Here is a 24394-nt window from a genome sequence, read left to right as displayed (position 1 = left end):
CCAAGTAAAGCATGATCAGTTTACTAGTGCAGTCCTCGGTCAAACACCATTCAGTAACTCAACACCCAAACTGTTGGACTCTGATTATGGTGGTATGCCTGATCCCAAGTAAAGCATGATCAGTTTACTAGTGCAGTCCTCGGTCAAACACCATTCAGTAACTCAACACCCAAACTGTTGGACTCTGATTATGGTGGTATGCCTGATCCCATGTAAAGCATGATCAGTTTACTAGTGCAGTCCTCGGTCAAACACCATTCAGTAACTCAACAACCAAACTGTTAGACTCTGATTATGGTGGTATGCCTGATCCCAAGTAAAGCATGATCAGTTTACTAGTGCAGTCCTCAGTCAAACACCATTCAGTAACTCAACACCCAAACTGTTGGACTTTGATTATGGTGGTATGCCTGATCCCAAGTAAAGCATGATCAGTTTACAAGTACAGTCCTCAGTCCAACAAAATCAAACAATGCTGTAGGATTTAGAAGGGTTTGGACAATTAGGGTAATTTTCAATTCTGCATTGTAAAGTTCTGTCAAAAATCATAAAAGCTTCTTCTGGAAGACAGAAGTTGAAATTAATGACAAACAATTGTGTTCGTAAACAAAACTGATTCTGAGCTCTTTCACAGAAAGGATACTTATCAAAAGCCAAGTTCAATAGCTATGAGAATAGCTGTGTTCGTTGAAACAAGTCAATGTTTGGATCACCTCCGACTAATTTTTGTTTACCAAATATATGATTTTATAAAAATTTTGACATTTATACAAGTTCAGCTGAATGAAGAACCGGAATGCCTGCAATTCTCAGCCTAAAGCCCTTTTAACCCTGTAGTTCTTACAGCCCTGGGGAGACCCCCAGTGTTTTTGTTACCACTGGTTACCCCGGCGCACTTTCACACTGTTCCCGCCTTGGACCCTATTCCACTGAGTTCAAGCTGCACATTTCAAGAATACCCAAGAATACCACTTACATGTACTCCTACTCTATAGAGCAGGGGTGGCTATTCCCGTTATTTCCCTGGGGCAACCTCGGGGAGGAGAGTAGTGTGAAAGTGGTTAAGTAACCTCGCCCCCTTCAATCCCTGACCCTAAAAGGTATCTTTCAGTCACCGAAATAACCATTGCCAGGTGAAAGTACCCAAACCTTGAGCTGCCATGAAAAACCAAACAGTTCATCTAATCACAAGCACACATTCTTTCAGACATCTTGGGGAACTCTGAACCGTAAAGCTCCCCACTACTGCAGCATCTTTAATTTTTACCCATCTCCAAAACCGGCATTTAATCAGCGATACTTTGATAGATTCTCTAACATTCTTTTTTTCATAATGGGCAGCAGACTGATGTGTTTATCTCCGCACTGAATGACGCAGTTTTCCAGCTCCCCTTTGAGTTTGTCAACCTCGAGCGGGGATGCAGACGGGTGGATGCGATCTTTAACGTTATCTTGACATTGCATGCCGCATCGCTGTAATCTGTCCTAAAGTTGTGTGAAATAAACAAATTTAGAACGGTTAAAAAGGAAATTTGAAATATGACTTCATGTCTTTTGTGGCTGAGTGGATAAAAGCACTGAATTCAAGCTCTGGTGTTTCTGATCGGCAGAGTGTGAGTTTAAGTCCTGGTTCAGACACTTCATCCTTTGGATGGGACATAAAGCCAATGTTTTGTTGCATCATTGATAGCAAAGGTCATTATCTGCACTTTTCTCATGTTGCATCAAAAAAGCTGCTTGCTGAGCAGGCATCCAGTCAACATTTTGCCTTTCAATCAGAGTTCCCCATCTCCGGCACTCTTAAGATTAGAAATAAACAGATGAAAACGTTTGGCGTTTGAACTCTTAGTAACTTACCATAAAATCACTCATTTCGGACTGCATATAGTTTTGAGCTGCTTGCAATGGTTGGGAACACCTCTCAATGCACTGCTGCACCTCCGGCATACTAGCTTGTGTGTTGTCACAGCATCTAGCACTTTGCAAATACATGTTTTTCTGAACAAAAAAAATCAAAACAAATATACACAATTTCATTTCATGTTTTTCACTGCTTAAATAAAACCCTAAATATATTTGCATAATAACAATCGTACGATTTTAAAACATTAAGAAAAAGCATACAAGCATATTTTAATGAAAACTTCCACCCCCCTTTCACAAAAAAGTTTAAATTAATAAAATAAAACCAAACAAAATACATTTTAACAAGTATTGGATTGCACCCAAGAACTTAAGAAGGCCAAATTATTAAATTTTGTCCATGATATTTGTCTGTAATTTAATAGTACATGTAATTTAAAGCCATTGGACCCTTTTGGTACAGACAAAAAAATAAAAGTTCACAGATTTACAAATAATTTACAGGGTTTACAGAAGGTAATGGTGAAAGACTTCTCTTGAAATATTAGTCCATGAAATGCTTTACTTTTTGAGAAAACAGTAAAACAATATAAATTCTCGTTAGCGAGAATTACGGATTTATTTTAAACACATGTCATGACATGGCGAAACGCGCGGAAACAAGAGTGGGTTTTCCCGTTATTTTCTCCCGACTCCGATGACCGATTGAGCCTAAATTTTCACAGGTTTGTTGTTTTATATATAAGTTGTGATACACGAAGTGTGGGACTTGGACAATACTGTTTACCGAAAGTGTATAAATGGCTTTAAAAGTTAAAAAAGAAAAAGCAAGGTTATTTAAAAAAAAAAAAAGTGTTTATTTTGTTATGTTATAAAAGGAGATTTAAAGGCTTTTTCCACAAATAGAGTCAAATTGTTCGGCAAATTTTATATAATAAATTGCTACTTTTTTATATAATAAGGCTCCCCTGAGGCTCCCCCGTGAGCTCATGGTTTCTAGAAGAAATAATTTGCTAGTTGTGTCCACAAAAACACAATCCTCCCCCTGTACTGTCCCAAACTTCAGCATGTTCAAATCTGAAATCTAGTTATGTGAGTCTTGAATATGGTGATCCCTTTGCAGCACAAAATTTAGCTTGTCTAAACATGGAGGTACATAGATCATGGAGCAATAATCTAGTTTATTGCTCCATGCATAGATGTAGCCTCCATCCATAGGGTATCCATCCATGGTCTATAAAGCAAAATTATAAATAATATTTAAATTAATTTATTAAATTAGTTTATTATTTAGTTCCCGGCTCCGGACACAATACCAGATGACTATAGTCTATAGTCTCTGCTGTTTCCATTTGGGTATTTATTTGTGGGCACAAAACAATAAATCGGACGAGCCAGAGCAAACGAAAAGTAAGATACAAAAGTCAAAACTCGGCACCGTCACATAACCGGCATGACCCCATCCCCAGCCGGCCGACGCATGCGACCGGGGGTCACAGAGAGGTCGCCGCTAGCAGCACACCGCCGCCTCGCCGGGGAAACGGTCAATCACTGCCATCCAGCGAACAAAACACACACAACAACAACAATGGACCTCAACTAACTCCACAATATCTACCTGCATTTGTCTAAAAGCCTCCTGGTCCAAGTCATTGACCATGGAAGTCACGGAGTCGTCCACTCGCTTTCTACACGCTTGTACCGCAATTGATTCCGCCATCTTGCCCAGTTAGTAGCCGAAAGAAACAACAGCTGGAGCTAGCTGACGTCATATTCTTGAGGGCGCACTTTTAAATCTACCCGCGCTGCTCTGCAGACTGAAACAAACACTTCCGTGTGTTGTTTGCAGGTTTTTTTTTCAGAGCAACACGTGGGCTCGAAAAACCTCCCCCTTTCACATTTCTTGACAACTTTCACTTTACCCAAGACATTTATGTTGCGACTATCAGTGACTCTAAGACTACTTAAATTTCACCCCGAAATTAGTAGGTTTTGCTGGAGAAACTCGGCTGAAAAAGTTGTGGAGAACAGCACCCCTTCTTGTTTGAAAGGTTGGACAGCAGTTTGCAAAATGAGTTCAGCCACTGCGACCGACCTGACTGAAATGGCCAAGAAATCTGCTGCTTATGCTGCCGTTGATGAACATGTTAAGGTATTATATAAATAAGTCTAACGAGAACGTGCTGACCTTTAATTTTCATTGATGAATCGTTATTTGAAATTAATGAGAACAGTCGTAACTTATAAACTTATTTATAATATATCTGCATATTTTTATTATTTTTATTAAGTTATTAAATTAAAATTTATCATGCTCTTTTATTAGTTGTTGAATTTGGCATTTCTTGCATTAGTCTCTCTTGTGTTTGACCCCTGACTTAACTTCCTTTTTTTCTACCAGGTGCTAATCTTTACTTAAATTTTCTCATTTTAAGAATTTCTTTCGTGATTATTATTCATTCATGTTTTGTGCATATATCATGATATTCTGAAAATGTGTCGTATATTCATGAAATTTGTTGTTATTTCATAAATTTTGTCATATTCATAAAAAACTGTCATAAATATTTGTAAAATGTGTTGTACAAACTGTTTTCATTTGTAAAAATAAATGTGTTGTGTATTCGTAAAATTTCAAATGTTTATCACATTTGTCATTTCTTCAAATAATTTGCAATGTCACTGTCATATATTCAAAATGGTCATATTTATTCATGTTTTTCAGGCCTGATGCTTCACAATACAGAGGCAACAAAGGCAATTGCCTCCATGCCCCCTGGTCATTGCCTTGGTGTCCTTGCTTGAAATGCAGATAGAATTTTACAATTTTAAAAGGGTGCTCTTTATCAAAGAGAAAATGACTGGGTGACTTTGCTCTTTCTAAAAACGAAGCATAGGCTCCCCTACATGGTTGATTCATGTCAACTTGTCATACACTCATGACAGTTTTTAAAACTCATAATAGTTTTTAAAACTCATAATAGTTGTCATAAATATTAACAATTTGTCATGCTACTCATCAACATTTGATTTTTCCTGTTTCCTTGTTCACTTCAGGATAATTCATGTATAGGTGTGGGAAGCGGTTCAACCATCGTCTATGCAGTGGAGAGATTAGGTACGAGTAATACCTCAAAGAATTATCAGGCCGTCTTATGGTGCTTTGTGTGTGGTGACACGTTTGGGTCACTCATTCCTTTGCTACTTTAAGTTTGCAAAATGGAGTGCTATCTGGCCAGGAATTACCAGGCATGGCTTTGTACATTAGAAGGGGCAAGGCCATTTAAATTTTATAATGGGCACTTCCATTGGCCTTTTTGAAGTATGGTGGACACTAAAAGAGTGCACTGTTTGGTAAGGTTGTGTATGGACAACTTTACCTAAACCAATTAGTGCAGCAGTGATGTTTCCACAATACATGTACAATGGACCTCAATTTGGCTTACTGGAAAAGCTTCAGGTCCATTGGGAAGATTTGCAAGGGGCACCAATACCAACAACCAAGGCCATGACCTATATGATCAAAATGGACTGCACGTCAACAGCCACATCCAAGGCGATTTGTGCAGACGTAATATCAAGATCAAGATTCAAGGCCTGAATTGCACAGAGGCCATGGAGTACGACTGTTGTTTTGGCCTTGGTGCTGTTCCAAAAGTTTCCCATAGCCTTTCAGATTTTCCAAATGGAATTGCACATTCTTGCAAAAATGAAATAGATCTTAAAAAGATGAATTTCAAGGCCTGCCTGTGTACTGAAGTTTCCCCTAAAATGAGTTGCATTGATTGTTGTGTTTGTGTTATTCTCTGTATTAAGCCACACCCCCTGAAAATGATTGAAGGAACACGTTGCCTTGGATCGGACGAGTTGGTCAAAACAAAAGCGTTTGTAACCGTTTTTTATATAATGCATATGGTTGGAAAGATGTTTTAAAAGTAGAATACAATGATCCACACAAGTTTGCCTCGAAATTGCATGGTTTTCCTTCTACTGTGCGAACTAACACAGTCGGCCATTTATGGGAGTCAAAATTTTGACCCTCATAAATGGCCGACGTGTTAGTCGACGAGGTAAAAGGAAAACCACGCAATTTCGAGGCATGTTTGTGTGGATCATTGTATTCTACTTTTACAACATCTTTCTACCCATATGCATTTTATTAAAAACGGTTACAAACGCTTTTCAAAGACCAACTCGACCGATCCAAGGCAACGTGTTCCTTTAAGTAATAGCATTTTTTGGTTTGGATTATAATTGCACTGCGAGGGAAATTTCCGCTTTGTTTTCAACCAGCTTTATTAAAAAAACAGACACTGGCACCATTGCCCCATCTATAAATAAATTCCTTTCCTTTTAGCACAACGTGTCCATGGGGAGAAGTTAACTGTGAAGTGTGTTCCCACCTCATTCCAAGCACATCAGCTGATTGTAAATAATAACCTCATATTGAGCGACCTGGAAAGAACACCAGAGGTATTGTACAGATCCGTGTTTTAATTATTTCTCAAGTTCAGGCGTGATACTTCACAGAGGCAATGAAGGCAAATGCCTCTATGCCCACAGGTCATTGCCTTGGTGCCCTTGAAATGCTCCTGTAGAAATTTACAATTTCCTCATAGGGTGCCTTTTATGCAGGAGAAAATGCCCTTGCCCTTTCATAAACGAAGCAAACAGGCCTGAAGTTATTAAACCCTCCTACTTTTGGAACATATTTCAGCGAGTTGACCAACCATTTGAAATAATGTAACTGTATGGGTTGTGTATGGTGACACAACTGTTGAAAGAGCTAAGTGTGTCTGAATGTACAGAAGTTACAAGTGTGTACTATGATGCATTGTGCATTCACCACACAGTATTGCAGTCTGGCATAGTTTATCTACTTTCATTCTGAACCACAGTAGAAAGTATTAAATGATCAGACAGCAGGAGGGTCTACTGTGAACTCTGTATCTAATGTATGCATACACATCATATTGCAGACTGGCATAGTTAAGCATTGAAAACCACAGTTGGATGATATTGAATGGTTCAACAGTAGGAGGGTTGACTCTGTACTGTGTAGACACATTCACTGCATGATATAACAGGCTGATGCATTCCCATTCAAAACCACAGTGGATGGTATTGAATGGTCAGATAGTAGGAGGGTTAACCATCATCAGATACAGTAACCTTTTAAAAGGCCCTCTCGTAAGTCCTCTCATGATGTAGTTCAATCTATCCAAATCTTTCAGAACTCTTCTCAAATGTTATCAAAAAATCATTTAATGACACTGACGATTGATTCTAATTATTTTCAGTTAGACGTCGCCATCGATGGTGCTGACGAAGTAGACTCTGACCTCAATCTCATTAAAGGAGGAGGGTGAGTTGACCTTTGACATTTGACCTGAGTTGAGTTCAATACCCATGACAAGGCCTGGGCAACTAGTGTCTAAGTCACGACTTTTGATTGCGATGTCCAGTTGAGATTACCGCTTTTCAACTACCTGGTTAATCGCTCTGCCACGACCATGAAAAAATTGTTGTAAATAGTTGTGTTTTAGTCAAGCCTAGTTTAAAGGATTTGGGTACCTTTTCAATATGTCCATAGATTTACATTAAACTTACAGGGTTTGAAGATAATGATAGTGGAAAGTTTCCCTTCAAATTTTACTCACTGAGGTGCTGTAGTTTTTGAGAAATGAGTATAACAATGTCAGGAAAATACGTTTGTAAATGATTAAAATAATTTTCGTCTCATGAGACGAAATAATCATGACATTGTTTTACTCATTTCCCCAAATCTACAGCACCTCAGCACGTAATATTTTCAGGGAAGCTTTCTACTATCATTATCTTCAAACTGTGTAAGTTAAGTGTAAATCTGTGGACATTGTGTTTTTTGTCCTATAAAAGTTACATAGACCCTTTAAGTGCTACTATTCAGGTAGTGAACTTCACTAGTCACCTAGGTCTAGCCATGATGCCGAGGGTGTTCATGTTAAACATGCAGAGCTAAAATCCCAAAGGGATTGGTGACAAGTCTAACATATTTGATGCTATTGGTTTCTGTTTTCAGGTTTTAAATTTCCCTGTACGGTTAATAACCCTTTGCATCTTTTCTGTTTCTTCCTTCTAATTTGTTTACCATTCACAGATTGAATGATATAATTATGTTCTTGTGCCCATTTGTATATCCATGTAATCTCAAGTGGTGTTGTTGTCCTGGGTTTGGCAAATTTGTTTGTGAGGACAACATCACCATTATAAAATAGTGTTTTGCATAAAGTGCTTTTTCAATATACTTTTGTTTGTTATTTATCTCAACTTCTGTACTACAGGTGTTTTACAGGCACCTAGCTGACTTCAACATGGTCTGCTGACCACCATTCAACAGATCTTGCAAAGATCTGTTTACCTCAGTGTTGTATTGCATTCCCCTTACCCTCTCCCCTAACACCCCTACTCCTCCCCCAAACAAGAATTCACCATTCCTGATGATTTCAAACATAATTTCATGAACTATATATTTTGTATTTTGTATATTGAACATTGTAAACCCTGTATTGGACCTTGTTGTTATATTTTTTGTGTGTTTTTGATGCATGCTTTATCGACAGCTTTTTCCCCCCGCAGGTTTGAAAGTAGATCCTAGACAAAAGTACCATCACTGTTTAGGATCCTTCAGTAAGAACACTGAAATAGACTGATGGATTTTGAACGACAGATAGTACTGTGTCTACTGTTTTATCAGTGATTCTATCAGGGTTTTGTTTATGGAGGTCAACGGAGGCCATGACCTCCGTTGACCCTTGTGTCTTGGCCTTGGTGCTCGTTTAAATGTTTCAGATAGACTTCAAGATTTTGCAATTAGAAGCCCAGCCCCCGATTTCACGAAACTCATCGCAAGTAGCGACGCATCGTAGGGTTTGTGATGCAGACCTATAAGACACGTCGTGGCTGCGACGAGTTCGCAACTTACGACGTGTAACCGGTCGCAACTTGCACTTGCGACGCGTCGCAGCGCTTCGTGAAATCGGGGGCTGGTCAAAATTCCAGTTGAACCTAGTTAACTGGTGTCAACTGGTTCAACTGGATAGTGACCAAACTCATCCATTTTCCATATTAACCAACTGGTTTGGACTAGGTTTAACTGTGTTCAACTGAGTTTAAATTATAAACCAGTTGGTGTCTGTCCATTTTCCTTATTAAACCAACTGGTTTTAACTGTGTTTGACTAGTTTATCAACTGGTTTCAACTAGTTCAAGTTAAACCCAGTTTAACAAGGTTCAACTGGAATTTTGACCTGGGAGTGCTCTTTGCAAATCCAAGGCCTATGTTAACACTACTAGTGATTGTGTTTTTGTCTTGCATTTACGTAATTTTGCAAGACGTTCATAATATTTGGCAGTGTCATGGCCGAGCGGTTAAGAGCACCGGATTCAAGCACTGGTGTTTGATCAGCAGAGTGTGGGTTCGAGTCCCGGTCGTGACACTTGCTACATCAAATTGGGGAGGTAGTGCTTTCTGCTCTACCGGCTAGGCTTCGAATTGAAGATACCCAAGCCTACATGCGTATGGACTGTGAAAGGGGTAACCCTGTTTCAGCCCTAGGAGTAGGTGGCAATGGCCTCTGGAAAAAATAATTGTAGCCCACACCTTTAAGTGGCCTTCAGGCCTTGTGTGTCAGGCGACTTGCATAAAAAAAAAAAAAAAAAAAGCTTCTCTTAAAACTCATCTTTTTCCAGACAACATTAAAACTCTTTTAAAGTATGATTTTCTTGTTTCTTGTTGACCTGTTTACTTATTGATTTGCTCATTCATGTTTATTTACCACCTGTTGATACTGTTGATTGTATTTTTGATTTGGTTACTTGATTTCTAATCTCCTTCCTCTCTCTTTTTCCTCGAATACCTAATGAGAATGATTTGATATTGATAAATTTATACAAGAAATCATAATTAATTAATTGTATGCTTAATGACTTTCTTAACACCTACCTGTACGTCAGGTGACTTTAGCTCTAGTTATTATTATTATTTCCTTGTCAGAGTTTCATATTTATTCCATAAATGTTTCACATGTGTAGAACTATTCCACATAGGTGTAGACCAGTAAATGTATGTAGCCAGATAGGCCTAGTTTAGAATTATTAATTATAACAATGGACATGAAATATGTACACATGTGTAGCACCAATTTCGGCTTAATTTTATGCTATTATTGTTTATATCGTAACCAATGTAGTAATATTCATTTTTTGTTCTGAAACAGTGGTTGTCTGACCCAAGAGAAGATTGTTGCATCTAATGCCAAGTACTTCGTTGTCATAGCAGACTACAGGTAGGTCCAAAATGCTTCATTGTCTCATTTTCTGTTTGTAATTTGCAGAATCATTGTCTCATTTTCTGTTTGTAATTTGTAGTATTTTGGAAATAGTGAACAAGGTCTTGTGAATCAAATGTATGTGATGCAAAGCAAGACAAATAACTCAAAACTTAAAAAATATGCAAAATTGCTTTGTCATTGTATCTAGGATTAGATCGTGCAAGTATTGTGTATTATACACATGTTAGTTTCATGGCAGAGGGGTCTACTTGTACTGGACTCAACTTCTGGTGGTTAAGTCATCAGGGTGTGGGTTCGAGCCCTGGTCATTATAGTTACTTCTCTTCACCAATAGACCCTATTGAATAACCCCTTTGCTGCTTGGAAAGTCACCGTCTTGTAGGTCAAACCGTATACACGTCTAAACGCGTACATCAAAGAAACACGCAGCACGCAATGTTCCCGGTTTGATTTCTACGGCACAAGCACACACACACCCACGCTCGCAGACGGCATCTTGCAGAGCAGATATTTGAATGGTGACATCATATTCAATACGGTCTATATGTATCAGGGTTTGCCCATTTTGTTTTTATTCACATTCAGTGATATTCAGCTCTGTAATGATTGACCGTTTCATTCCCCTAGGAAGAAATCCAGTCAACTAGGAGAGCATTGGGATCGAGGTATTCCTATTGAGGTTATTCCCCTTGCCTATAAACCAATCATGATCGCCCTCGCTACACGGTTTGGTGGTGAAGCTATACTCAGGATGGCTAAGAGCAAAGCGGTGAGTTAGCTTATCGCAAAGTACTCTCAAATCAACCATTGATGTGTTCGCTAATATTTAACTATGATTAAATGATACAATTGGAATGTTACTTGGTTTTACCCTTTACACTAGCGTGTGTTTAGCAATGTTTACTTGATACTTTCCCAAGTTCTGTGAAAAAAATTCACTGGCATATTACTCGGGTTGGATTCGAACCCAGGACCATTGCCAATCTAGAGCAAATGTCTTACCAAGTTGACCCATTAGGTAGAGGCAATTTAATACAATTGGTGTCAATGAGCCATTGAGTAGCCAGATTGTTTAGCTCCTTAAGTGACTGCTCACCATGGCAACTGGAAAATGCAGTCACTGGTGATGTGGGCAGCTGTTTGGAGGGCAGCTCTACACTCACAGGCTGGACTTGCAATCCAAGCCCATCCGGAACATGTTTACCTGATATCAATCATGACCAGTACAGCATCTGTTTAACTCTTTGGCGCACAAAGCGGTCATAAGAGACCACCAAAACACGTTCAAATTGGACTTTGATGTAATTGGTCATAACTTAAAAACAAAAAAACACACATAGATACCGCCCCCATTCCGTTGTTTAGAGCAATTGTTGAGCTTTGTTTGATGTGATATTGAGTAGAAGGCACTATTAACAAATAATTTTAAAAAACATTGATGAACGTTTTTTATATTCTTTTTAATCAAATTTATCTGTGTACTCAAGGGGTTAACTGGCACCAAGCTGCTCTGGGCAGGTGTTATTCAAGTAGCTCGTGAATGATTTACTCTGAGGTCGTTCAGACACAGTACTCAAGTCGTTTTAACTCGATCAGGTTCAACTCTGTGTGTCCGAACGGTTCTAAGGTTAGACCGAATCGAGTTCAACCCACAAAAGATAAACCGTCCAGCGAGGGGGTTTATCTTTAGAATGCTTCGGGTTTATATTTTAACACTGCGTGTGGACAGAATAAAAAAGACCACATCCGGTTTAACTCACAACAGACGACCCATTGACCTCCGTAATCATTACGTAAACACTTTCCTAGATTTGAACATTCAAACTTTATTTATTATTTTTTTATCATTCTCTTTCATCAGGGTCCGGTGGTGACAGATAATGGTAATTTTATCCTGGACTGGAAATTCAAGTCCGTCCCTGAAAGCTGGGAAAAAGTGAACCAGCAAATCAAGATGATCCCTGGTAGGAATTCATAACATTTCACTTATTCAATTAAATGTATTTAAAAAAGATCTGTTTTATTATTATGTTTGAGATTTTGTTCAATTAAGTGTATTTAAAAATACTTTTGAAAAATTATGTTTTGAGATTTTCGTTTTTTCTTTTTGATGCGTAGGAGTCGTAGAGACGGGTCTTTTCATCAAGATGACAAGGCAGGTTTACTTTGGCATGGAGGACGGCAGTGTTTGTACTGTACCAGAAACAGCTCAACAGTGAGTCAAACAAACAAACAAACAAACAAACAAACAAACAAACGCAATTAGGTTACCTTAAATGGCTCAGCAGTGAGTGTCCACTCCCCTATTTAAAGTTATGAACATTTTCTTTTTTACTTGCGTCCAATTATAGGCCCACAAAATCTGTTTCAAAAGATGGCAAGAATTTCTATAGAACAGGATCGTACGTATTAAATTGGCGCTAAAATAAATCTATTTTAAAGGTCACCATGTCAAGTCACAGACCTATGCGCGTTAAATAATTATCGCATGACGTACTTTAGTTAGTTACGCTCATAGTCTCGTTGTACTTTTGAGGACGAAAAGAACTAATACACTTTTATGCAAGCTGCAGTACAACAACCATTTAAAATTTCAAGCTTTTTACAAAGATTAGATGCACCCCAAATGGTTTCAAAACCTAGGGCAAATTGGTGCTATAGTCATTCTCGATGGTGTCGAGGTTCTCCTCCGTAAGCCAACCCCAAATTGGTTGCAATGATTTCTAGAACCCCATCGAGTGAGGATTAATTGCTTTCGGGCTTCACTATTTGACACAAATGTGTGGTAGCTGTAGAGGCTGGAAGTAACAAAATATCTTGTGGCACGATCAATGCAAAAGATGTGATGTATTGACTTACTAACAGGATTCTCCAAGTCAAGAAATTTGACTTTTTCCATTTGATGAAAGATTGTCCTGCGGCAACTTTTTGTGGTGGACACGAAGGTTGAGACCAAGACAATGAAGGCCATTGTCTGCATCGTGTCTGTGTAGTTCCAGGCCATTTGTTTGTCAGACCGAGAGGTGTAGAGGGGCTTTGTACTCCCCCAATCCCCACCTCCCACTCGGGGATATTCTTTGTTGCCACAATCTCCTCTTCATAACCATAAATCAAGTTCTTCCGTTACATGTAGCTAAATTCTGGTTTTGAAGTTTAACTTATGGAAGATGTCATTTTATTTATTTATTGTTATTTTGGATAAGTATTCCTGTTTCCCAATGCTTGGTGTGCGCTTAAAATTCTCCTCCTTACTATTCATATACTAGGTATTAGCCCCAGTTAATCTCCAGGACTTAGTTTACAAATACATTCCTTCTAGAAATTTACATTCAGAATCAAAGTCCCTTCTTGTGAATTCCACCCCTGTAGTTGGTATGATGCTGCTCTAGAATTGCAAGGGTCGTGGGTTCGAAGCCCACCCAAGTATTATGCCTGTGATTTTTTTCACAGAACTCGGGGGAAAGTACCGAGTATACAGTGCTACACTCATATGGGTTAAACCAAAATTAATATTCTTTATCCCTGATGCAAATTTAACATCAATTGAAGTAGTCACAGTTGAGTGATTCAAAAATCTCCTTAAAACTCATCTATTAACCGTTTATCAGGAATTGTTCTTGTAGGTATTTATTCGTATTTTGTTATTTTATTTATTCCTATAAAGTGCATATGGGAGTTAGCAGTGAAATGCGCCAAACAAATGCAGTTCAGCCACTGTAGGGAGCAATCTTCTTTTCTTTTCTTTTTCTTGGGACCCTTGTAAAGTTTTGAAAGGTTCATCAGATGGACCCAAAGAAAATATTTGAGACCGTTTTTGTGTACCATGCTTTTAAACATTCTTGTTTATTTGAACACTTTTAGAAAGCAGTTATTTCTAAATATATGGCACAATAATTGACTGTTCAACAGGTAGAATAACTGACACTCACATTCTAGTCTAAAATGCCACATTGTATTTAATATGAATACAAATATTAAGAGCCGTGTCACACAAGGCAGTTTACAGACCCAATCAGGGCTTCGAATTTGGTTGGAAAATCCATTAAGACCACAGGGATTACAGCTCAAAACATTTAGCAAACTAACTTTTGTTTGTACAAGATCAGAATCAAACTATGAATAACGTGTCTACACAATAAAATATGTATGCTTGCAAGGCTGTATGCTTCGTTTTTGAGAGGGCAAGGGCGCCAAGGCATTTTCTTCTTGGTAAAGGGCACCCTATGATGAAATTGCAAATTTGTACTGGAGCATTTCAAGGGCCCTAAGGCAATGACCAGGGGACACGGAGGCAGTTGCCTCCGTGAAGTATCGGGCCTGGCTTGTTTATAATTTGAACAGGCAGTAAGAAAAGATTAAAATCTCATTTGTCTTTTTGGTAACATTACCCAAGATTTGGGACCTATAATGAAAGAGGACAATAGGGTCCCCAGTTGGGTGAAGGTCCCCAGTTGTAAAGTGTCTGTAACACCAAGAGGGGGGGGGGGGCTGATGCCAAAAAAATTAAGTACAAGTAAAAGAGGGACAATAGGAGGACCCCGATTGCAGACATACATGTACTTGTTTGAGTAGCATCAATCAGTCTGGTAGTTACACTTCATCTAGTGTGTTTGTCCAATGAACCCGTTTGGTCTTAAAAGACAGGATAAAGACGGGGGATCAGTCCAGGGACTGCATATTAAACCAAATTTCGACAGAGGGGTAACATTGAGTAGCACAGCTATTGTTTTTAGTAGCAGCTGATACATTTTGAGGAGCATTTTGCTCGACTATACGAAGGAAATTGTTCACTGTTAGTCTTTGGTTACCTCCTAGTTGCCTGTTAAATGTCTTGTGTGATGAGGTCCATACTGAACTCACTAAATCAGCCCACGATTTCATGTAACTTTACGCAACTGTGTAAGTCCACTTGCGCAACGTTTATGGCGCAACCTACGCCATAAACGTTGCGCAAGTGGACTTACGCATTTGCGTAAAGTTTCGTGAAATTGGCTGCCGGACACATTAAATTCTTTGTAAAATATTTTCCAGACATTTCATTATCTCCGTAAATTCATCATTAAAAATGGTGTATTATTTTATCATAAAAGTGTTTGTATTTGTGGAACATTTTAAGTCTACTGCCCTGTAGAAATGTACAATAACATTTACCAAATGGTGATTCTGAATATACAACAAAGGTACCAGACTACATGTACTTCCACTTGCAGCCTCGGTTTGGTTTACACTGCCTGCCTTGAAAGGAACAAAAACCAACATGGCTGCATCAAGATAAACCTTTATTCATTCTGTGTTTTTAAGAACAGCATACATTGTACACGTTCCGGACAAATTTGTAAACCACCCTAAAATCTGACAAAGAAGTAAATGGCTCCAATTACACACATTTTTTTATATATGATAAACTGTAAGCTTACAATTTTATACAACGTCAAATACTTGACAATCTTTACAATTGTTAATTTTAAAGAATTTGTGAAAACTGCAATAATTTCATTTCAACACTGACGGTAACTGTAAAATTATTAGTCTCAATGTACAATAATATTGAGTTTAAAGGCAGTGGACAGTATTGGTAATTGTCAAAGACTAGCCTTCACAGTTTGTGTATCTCAACATATGCACAAAATAACAAACTTGTGAAAATTTGAGCTCAATCTGTCATCGAAGTTGTGAGATAACAATGAAAGAAAAATAACCCTTATCACACAAAGTTGTGTGCGTTTAAATGGTTGATTTCGAGACCTCAAGTTCTAAATTTGAGGTCTCTAAATCAAATTCGTGGAAAATTACTTCTTTCTTGAAAACTATGGCACTTCAGAGGGAGCCGTTTCTCACAATGTTTTATACTATCAACCTCTCCCCATTACTCGTCACCAAGTAAGGTTTTATGCCAATAATTATTTTGAGTAATTACCAATAGTGTCCACTGCCTTTAAATTCCGGTAAATGTGGAATTATTAGATTATGGGGGGTTTTTTTCACATAGTGAAGTGCATACGACTCTAAATATTTTGACCACACAGTAAATTTTTATAGTCTTGCCATAAAAATGTAGCAATTTCATCTTGAAAAAAAAAGAAGAAGATATTTTTACAAACAAAAATCATTTGAGTGCCTTAATAAATATGGGTTTTAATATGCATACAGTTTATCTAAATAAATCACATTACAAAGAATGTACAAAATTACAAACTTAAAAACTGGATAAGTTAATAGTGCAAAAACCAATGTAAAACAAAGAGAATGCAATTTTGTTTAAGCAAGCACGTTTGCTACAATATTTAGTGTTTACATATTTTGTAATGTCATAGCTTAAAGATTGGGTATACTATTGATAGTTTTTCCAAAAAAACATTTCTCTATTTTCTAATTTAAAAACTTGCTCATTTTGTTCGTCTTTTGAAAATTAGTTTCTTAAACACAACTTATTCAAATTGTTGATGATGTCGTTTAGATTCACCTATGGATGATAGTACCTTTTCTAATCGGTGAATAGCACTGCAAGGACCCAAGAGTTGGTCGTAATTGATTGATTAGACCAAGCAAATCATCTTGACCTGCATCTTGGATATGTCCGGCTTTAATTGTACCTGTAGATAGTCTTATTTCTAGAAAACAGTGCTATTAACCCCTTTAGAGACCACAAGCGTCTTGTGCGCACGGTTTGATCTACCACAAATTGTTTGACTACCCACTGCTCAGTTCTCTAGAATGCAGGGTCTTGGGTTCAAATCTAACCAAGGTAGTCTTTGGATTTTCTTTGCATAGTACTCGGAATCTCCACTTAACTGTTCTGTAGTGCGAGGGTCGTAGGTTTGAATCCTAAAGAGTTGTCTGTATATATTTTGTTAAAAGTGTACATCCAACAATGTAAGGGTAAAACCCATACAATAATAGTAAGCACCAAAGGTGGCGTAACCCTTGGGTGTTGTCAACTTGGGTGTGGACCCCTGGGGGGTGTGGTCCCCTGGGGTGTGGTCCCCTGGCGTGTGGACCATTGGGGGTGTTTTTGTTTGTCACTCTTGACACTCCAACGCAAACCGAAATGTTCAGCAAATCTTAAATAAATCTTTTAAGAACGGTACCAAAGCACTGTATATAACTTAAACTGAAATACCATTCTATACAATATGGACCCCCTGGGTTTGTGGGCCCCTGAGGTGTGGTCCCCTAGGGTGTGGTCCCCTAGGGTGTGGACCATTGGGTGTGTTTTTGTTTGTCACTCTTGATACTCTTGATACAGGGCAAACTAATGTTCAGAAATTCTCAAATAAATTCCAAAGCACTGTATGTAACTTAATCTGAAATACCATTCTATACAATAAAAATTAATACCAAGTATTACAAAATAGGAGTTAGAATTATTGAAAACTGGATAAATATTTTAAATCATTTGTATTTCCACCAGAAGTTCAATAAAAATGTTAAAAATATGTTTACATTTTAAAACAAATATAACTTGCATTTTCAGTTCTTGAAGAATGGTTGTATAAAGGGCACTATCATATAATTTATGATGTGGTGTGAACTTCACACTGTGAAGAAGTGATGGTGTCCCCCCCCCCCCAACTTAAAGGAACACGTGGCCTTGGATCGGTCGAGTTGGTCTTTGAAAAGCGTTTGTAACCGTTTTTTATAAAATGCATATGGGTAGAAAGATGTTGAAAAAGTGGAATACAATGATCCACACAAACATGCCTCGAAATTGCACGGTTTTCCTTTTACCTCGACGACTAACACGGTCGGCCATTTATGGGAGTCAAATAATAAATGGCCGACCGTGTCAGTTCGCTCAGAGTCTGTCACCCTTTTTGAAACCACGGTTAGCTGTGCTCAGGCTCTGTCCTGTTTTGAAGCACTACAGAAAGTGCATGTTTTCTAATTAACTGACAGGGCCTGAGCCTAAGCAATATGCCCAAACAGTGGTTTCTAAATGGCCCTGTAATTAAACCATTGTCTTTCTTAAATCTCTTGTATGCTCCTCCCCTGAGCGTTGCTTCGCCCCCTTAAAAAATAACGGAAAAAACTGTCATATTTCTCATTGGTCGTCATACCTAGAATGTGTCTACATTTCTGCCAGAATGGGCAATTCGTTTGATTAACAGCAAAATAAATAAAGAATAATGTTGGCCTGTGACCACAACACACCCTCCAATAATAAAGTGTACAAGTATCAATAATATTAAGACAAGTAATAGTTTACATATATACAACATATTTCCTTTACAAACTTAAATCAGCGATGCCACTTTACGGTTCTAGAAGTATTTAAAATACAATAAAGTGCACATGAAGGCTAAACAATAATATCAAATATAGACAGTTTTCTCATACGAACTAAGATTCTATGTACAGATGTTGAAGTCTTCAGGGGGGGCGTTTGCGTTTATCGTACTGTGTCGAACAATATCTCTTTGAAGTCGTTGTATGGAGGGAGAACTGAAAAGAAAGAATGACAAATGAAGATGTTAGATATTCCAGTGAGCTTGACTTGTTGAGGCAGTTTATTTCTGTGGTTTTTAGTTTGAATTCCTGCTTTTTCCACTATATGATATTGTGTGTCTGTATAGTATAAGTTATCACACAAGCGCGAGTGGAATGCGGAAAAATATAGCGCTTCCACGGACGCAGAAGCGTATATTTGCCGTATTTCCACGAGCGCGCGTGTGATAACGTATTTATCTTTAAGAAAACTTGGCGCACGACATAGCAATAATTGTTTAGTGTCATGACCGGGAATCAAACCCATACTTTGCTGAACAGAAACACAAAAGCTGGAGTCCAGTGCTCTGACCCGGTCAGCCATGACACTCCAGGGTTGGTACATATTTTGTTTGTAGTGACTGGCAAGTAGGACCAGATAGCTTACTCTTTCATTGGTCCCCTAGTATTCCCACTCTAGTCCAATGTCGTATTCAAATGGTTTTCACTGGTTTGGATTGTCATCTGTAAAACTCTTAAAATAAAGTTTTATAACCACCAAGTTTTATAACCACCAAAGATTCAATGTTGTATTTAAAATATCAGCTGTTGGCTGAAAATGGTCTCACCATGTTGGCAGTAGCGCCCTCTTGTGGTCGCAGGGCAGAAGCATCCGCCATGTTCACATTTTCCACCATGCATGCAGAGCCGTCGGCACGTCCCTTTATGAAAAACAAAAAGCTCTTTTCAATAACAGCTTCAAAATATGATGTAAAGTCACGTTTCATAGGTCCCCATCCACCCCCCCCCCTCTCCCCTTCCACATAAACCCTCCCTCAACTCGACCAATGTTAAGAAATGACATAAGTTGTCATATAGCGGACCTTAATTACTCGCCTAATTGTTCTGACAAGTCGATGATTGAATCGTGGCATTTCAGAACAATACCATTCTAAACCGAACATGTTATGTTTGGAGAGTAAACCTTCACCAAAGATTCATATCATCAACTGATGAGTTATCTTGCCGCTAAAAATAGCAGCACGAACACATCCTTAATTACTGCAATTATTCGGTATGGCATCGTATATCACTGGAACTTGGTTCTGCAGATGAGTCAGATACACATAGAACAAAACCCTTCTCAGTTCATCTTGCGGACGTCACAAACTAACCCTCCTTCCTTACAATCCAAAACCCGCCCCTATCGATGACAGACGCCCAGACTCCCCAGAGAGAAACTCAAAATTTCCAACCCGAATGACAACTGAAGAGAAGCACTAAATAGATGACAACAGTTCATTTAATGTGGGTGTTGCAAAAACCCACACCCAAAACTTTCCTTTTTTTTGAAGGCTTGATTTCAGTCTAGACGGCTCAATTTGTCAGGAAATATTACTTAACAAGATAAATTTAACATCGTTCTTTAAACAATTATATAAGGGGCAGGGGGAATACCTGAAATATTAACTTGATTTTCTCCCTCATTCCTGTATTAGTGATTTCTCTAATAGGAGCAAAGAATCAAAACATCTCGGCTGACTGGAGACTGATCCCTTTAGATTTTGCAAAAGTACTTCTTTTGAGTTATGTCTAGACTGCCTTTAACTTTCTTAGTTGCATTCTTGAACTCTTGAAATTGAGACAATTAGATGTATGGTTTTAAGATGTTAAATTTGCATCGGGATAAAGAATATTCATTTTGGTTTTTACCCGCATACACAGATGTGTGTTAGCGCTGTATACTCGGTACTTACCCGAGTTGAAAAAGATGTATGGTGAAAACTTTAAAAAGGTAATCATTGTATTCAACGTAAAAAGTAGGTTTTTCCAAAAGATATTATAAGTGACTTGCTGATACACTTCTTGTATGTATACAAAGTGAAAAGTTTCCTTCTCTTGTATTCACCAGCTTTTGTGATTATTTTAAGCGGACTTCCCTGATCACAGGATTTGTTAACAATCTCCTAGAAACAATCTCCCAGAATGTGTTTAAAGAGGCAGCATGTCTTCAAACGATATGCACAATAAAACTATAAATTTTCACAGAGTTGCATAGAGCTCCCTTTGATCTATTTTGCTTGAAATGTAATAGTTTTTGAGGTTTTAAAATCTTGCAAGTCCAAACTCAATGAAAACAGTGAAATTATTCACGCTTTTCCCCCCATGTTATGACTCTCATGACCGATTGAGCTTAAACTTTCACATGTTTGTATATATATATTTTTGGGTCACATCAAATATGCATACCGGTCTTTGTCAATTACCAATGTGACACCTGTGCTTTATAGGACAGCCCTTTAAGCTTGTTATGACCAAACTGTGAAATGTTGTAGAGAGTTTGTAAACCTCTAAAATCAACATCCTATAAATGCAGTCGGTAGCATCTCCACACAAAGAAGAGACTTATCAAATTTCTAAGATTTTTTATTTTCATACAACCTTAATGGATTCAAAGTATCAAAATATTACAACAGAATATTCCTTTTTACAAAAGGCCCTCAAGATTAATAAAATGGGTGAATAACACTTCACTTTTGTTATCAAATAAATACTGGACTGCCAGTCAAATCCACTCTTGAAGCTTCCCGACTAGATTAACCTGTCCTATTTTGTTGCTCATTTCACCTTAACTGCAAGACTCAATATTGTTGAGTTTGAGTGGATTATTTGAAGACGGTGTTAAATTTGTTTTGTCTCCAAGTCACGGAAGAATTGATGCTATCGATCAAAAGTCAACACAAGCCATAACTTTCACTCCTTTAAAATGTTTGAAGTCTCCCGACAAAACTTCCTGTTTTGAAGTTCAAGAGATAGCTCAGCATAGCTTCTTGGACAGTACAATCATTGTGTTCATGAACCCTGTGAACATTTCGTTTGAATAGGTCATGTTTTGCAAAATTGAACGATGGGGTACCCGCTACTAAAATATAGGATTCGCACTGCCTCTAGCTACAAGGCAATCTCAATGGTCTAATTGGTGAGAGATCTACTCTAGAATGGCAAAGCTTGTGGGTTCAAATCCCATTCGAGTAATGCCTGTGATTTTTTTTTGCTGTAGGTTTTTTTTGCCGTCGGTTTTCCAAGCTTTCTCTCTCTAAGATAAAAATCCCCACTTTGACATAAATTGTTCAAACTACAGCGGTTCTAAAACATCACAAACAGTTTTGCACACAGATTCGTTGGGACTTCCTATTTTTGTTCTATTATTCCAATCATCCTCGTGGGTGCCGGGACCCACGAGCCGGCTTGCTCTGAACTCGACCCGTTCTCGGAGTTTAGCGGGCGCCGCTGTCAGCCTACCGTATCGTTGTGTGAACCCAATTTCACAAAGAAAACTTGTGGGGAGCTTTGTTTCGTTGTGTCGCAGCTCTGGGTAAACCTACCCACCCAGTATTTGATGTTAGTATCACATCACCAAGCGCCGACTCTCACCTGTGAATCGTTTTTTACTCTTTCCGTCAAGCTTACTGGAGCCGCACAGACCGTCGTCTGAGAACTTTCTGCAGCTGCAGACGCCTGGTCTGATGCATTCACTGCCGACATCACATTCTGGCTCACAAATTGCTGTATATGGGCAAGAGAGTACACAGTTTCCTTAAAAACCTTGTAGGCGTGTCAGACCTAGTCTCTATCCTAGCACTTTTAAAAAATGTTACATATTTGCATCCAGACCATTGTTTCAAAGATATTGTTTTCTGTTCATTTCCAAATAATTTTTGAATCTAAGCAACTTTTTCACATGCCAGCCATTGTCTACAAATTATTCTTATTTTGCTTGCTTATTTATTTGTGATCTAATTATGGAAAAGAACAGACAGAGGATTTCTGGGTAGGTCTGTATAAATTTGTACTAATATAAATAACATATGACTGGGAATAAAAAATGTGCCTTAAAAAGAATCACAACTATGTGATCTGAACCCTCCCCCCCCCCCCTTAGTTATGTGGATAGGTCCAGTATAGGATATCAATGACTTTGCCTCCCAAGTCATTGCACCTTTAAGAAAAAGGCGGAATATACAACATGTGTCACGATTTATGGCACTTTATCTTTAAGGGTTTTAAGATGATGTCTACTATCTCAAAATGTCTCAGAATTGTCTTTTGCATTCAAGATGTTAAGAAAATAAAATTATATCTGTGGGAAAAGTACTCAAGTTGATGTAGAGGGCAACCTGAATACTTTTCAGCTGGATTGGTAGACAGTTCAACTGTGGACCAGTTTTCAAACTCTGTGAAATTTGTCCCTCTCATTTTTACCTCTCAACTTTTCATCCAAAACAAAATCATGTTTATAATTAGTCACCCCTCTAATGTTTTTCTTTACATTTGGTTCCAAGTTTCCTTTTTTTATGACAACTTCTCAAAGATACACTTTCTTGTCACTTACGGATGTTGCAGAGGGCACCCTTGTATCCGCTCATACATTTGCATCTTCCTCCCTTAACGCAGGTGCCTCCATTTTCACATTTCCCAAGACAGTAAGGTTCTCCTGAAATTACAGCAAGAAATGTACAAAATCACATGAAGAGTTTCAGTTGAAATCGTCTTTATTAACAAAACAAAATAAACAACAATGCACCTCGAGAACTCTTCAAAAGTTACAATCGCAAATAAAGATGGTCTTTAAAAGTCTGTGAAATCCATCTCCAAAGTTTTCATCCAAGACATTGTCTCATTATGATTTAGCGTCCCCAGATACAATACTGTTGTTCAATATAAATTGAAAGGCGTCGTTTCTTATTTGTCATCACTCGACAACCTCCCAGCCCATTGTAACTGCTTCCTCAAATCTCTCAACAAAAGCATACAGCTAATCCAACGGCAATGCAACAATTGATTCAGGATTGTTAACGCTGTATTAAAACAACTCACCCTTTTCTCTGTTTTCCGACACCAAACGACAGCAAACAACGCCCGAAACGAGACCTGACTGGTACGAACAGCTGGGGGCGCCATACTTTTGCTTCCCATAGAACACGTCAATCCTTCCCTCTCCAAGGCAAGACGATTGTCTTTTTCGTCGTTGTGAGCAGTGGCGTCCAATCCCAGCCATGTTGTTTTGATTTTTCTTTCCTGAGCAACTGTTCATAAAAAATTAAAATTTAATGAATTTATAAGTTGCAAAAGAGAACAGGCATTATATTCTTCCTACTATAATTTGATTTAAATTTTTCAGAAAAATCAGAGCCAGATTGAAAGATATAATGGCCTGAAAAGTCTTCTAAAGCTTTGTAATGTAAACAAAAAATTATACATTCATCAAACAGCAGCAGCTTAGCCATGTACCCTGTATGCAATAAGATAAATGTCATGTTGAACCCATTGTCCTTAAAAGGGGCCAGACTATTTGTCCACCCAGCCTCCCTTTGGTTACATTAACTTGAGTGTTAGAAACACAGAATAGCAGCTGTGTTCATGGTATTTGAAGTAGAGGACTGCTTTATGAGGCCATGATTTATGTACACATGGACGTTTTTTTATGAGTGTTTATAACATAATGAAGCAAGGCGCATGACATGGGAAAGCATTTCCTGCAAGCTCTAAACTGCGTCCCCTAGGGAGTGACATTGCTTATTAATTGATTTCCTCAACGGCAATGCAGCACTGACAGGAATTCAGCGTGAACGAGACGTTACTTTTGATTATGTTGAATCCACCCATTCCCCCATGCCCCCTTAAGCTTGACTTTTTCCCCCCTTTGCTCTCGGGCCGTCCCCTGATCAAATCAAACACTTAAAAGTTTGCAGACAAAACGAGCCATAAATATC

The 24394-nt window shown here is 38.3% G+C and overlaps 3 protein-coding genes across 4 annotated transcripts in view; 1 reads left to right on the top strand and 2 right to left on the bottom strand.

Moving 5' to 3' along the window:
- Positions 1-3: 3 nt before the first annotated feature.
- On the bottom strand, positions 4-3609 carry LOC139940967 (protein FAM136A-like). The gene is made up of 3 exons (XM_071937374.1): positions 3482-3609; positions 1858-1998; positions 4-1485 (listed from the first exon to the last, which is right to left on the bottom strand). The coding sequence occupies exons 1-3, from the start codon at positions 3581-3583 to the stop codon at positions 1291-1293; spliced, it is 438 nt and encodes a 145-aa protein (XP_071793475.1). The 5' UTR covers positions 3584-3609; the 3' UTR covers positions 4-1290.
- A 72-nt stretch (positions 3610-3681) lies between these two features.
- LOC139940965 (ribose-5-phosphate isomerase-like) overlaps positions 3682-24394 on the top strand; it is a 31906-nt gene continuing 11193 nt past the window's right edge. The window contains exons 1-9 of one of the 2 annotated variants that reach the window (XM_071937371.1): positions 3682-4015; positions 4921-4981; positions 6221-6336; positions 7164-7228; positions 10122-10190; positions 10824-10965; positions 12058-12160; positions 12315-12411; positions 13861-15311. In XM_071937371.1, coding sequence (XP_071793472.1) covers positions 3797-4015; positions 4921-4981; positions 6221-6336; positions 7164-7228; positions 10122-10190; positions 10824-10965; positions 12058-12160; positions 12315-12411; positions 13861-13876 — 888 coding nt within the window. In that variant the 5' untranslated portion in view covers positions 3682-3796 and the 3' untranslated portion in view covers positions 13877-15311. Of the gene's footprint in view, positions 4016-4920; positions 4982-6220; positions 6337-7163; positions 7229-10121; positions 10191-10823; positions 10966-12057; positions 12161-12314; positions 12412-13860; positions 15312-24394 lie in introns of those variants that run through there. The other variant, XM_071937370.1, reaches the window with a different exon arrangement.
- Positions 15459-24394, bottom strand: part of LOC139940964 (uncharacterized) — a 49800-nt gene continuing 40864 nt past the window's right edge. Inside the window, exons 7-11 of the mRNA XM_071937368.1 lie at positions 23499-23707; positions 23014-23115; positions 22056-22187; positions 19250-19342; positions 15459-18638 (exon numbers count right to left, since the gene is read on the bottom strand). Of these exons, the coding sequence (XP_071793469.1) occupies positions 18586-18638; positions 19250-19342; positions 22056-22187; positions 23014-23115; positions 23499-23707 (589 nt within the window). The 3' untranslated portion in view covers positions 15459-18585. The remainder of the gene's footprint in view (positions 18639-19249; positions 19343-22055; positions 22188-23013; positions 23116-23498; positions 23708-24394) is intronic.

This window comes from Asterias amurensis, chromosome 8, assembly GCF_032118995.1.
Source record: "Asterias amurensis chromosome 8, ASM3211899v1".
NCBI classification, from domain to species: Eukaryota; Metazoa; Echinodermata; class Asteroidea; order Forcipulatida; family Asteriidae; genus Asterias; species Asterias amurensis.
Note: the sequence above shows the minus strand (reverse complement) of the source record. Positions and strands in the feature narration are given on the sequence as shown.

Bases quoted from the DNA above. Each gene is read 5' to 3' on its own strand.
- LOC139940967 (XM_071937374.1), bottom strand. From the start codon at position 3,583: ATGGCGGAATCAATTGCGGTACAAGCGTGTAGAAAGCGAGTGGACGAC. The intron at 1,999-3,481 runs GTAGATATTGTG...TTTTTTGTTCAG, and splicing joins AGGCTTTTAGACAAATGCAG to AAAAACATGTATTTGCAAAG. The intron at 1,486-1,857 runs GTAAGTTACTAA...ACACAACTTTAG, and splicing joins CCGAAATGAGTGATTTTATG to GACAGATTACAGCGATGCGG.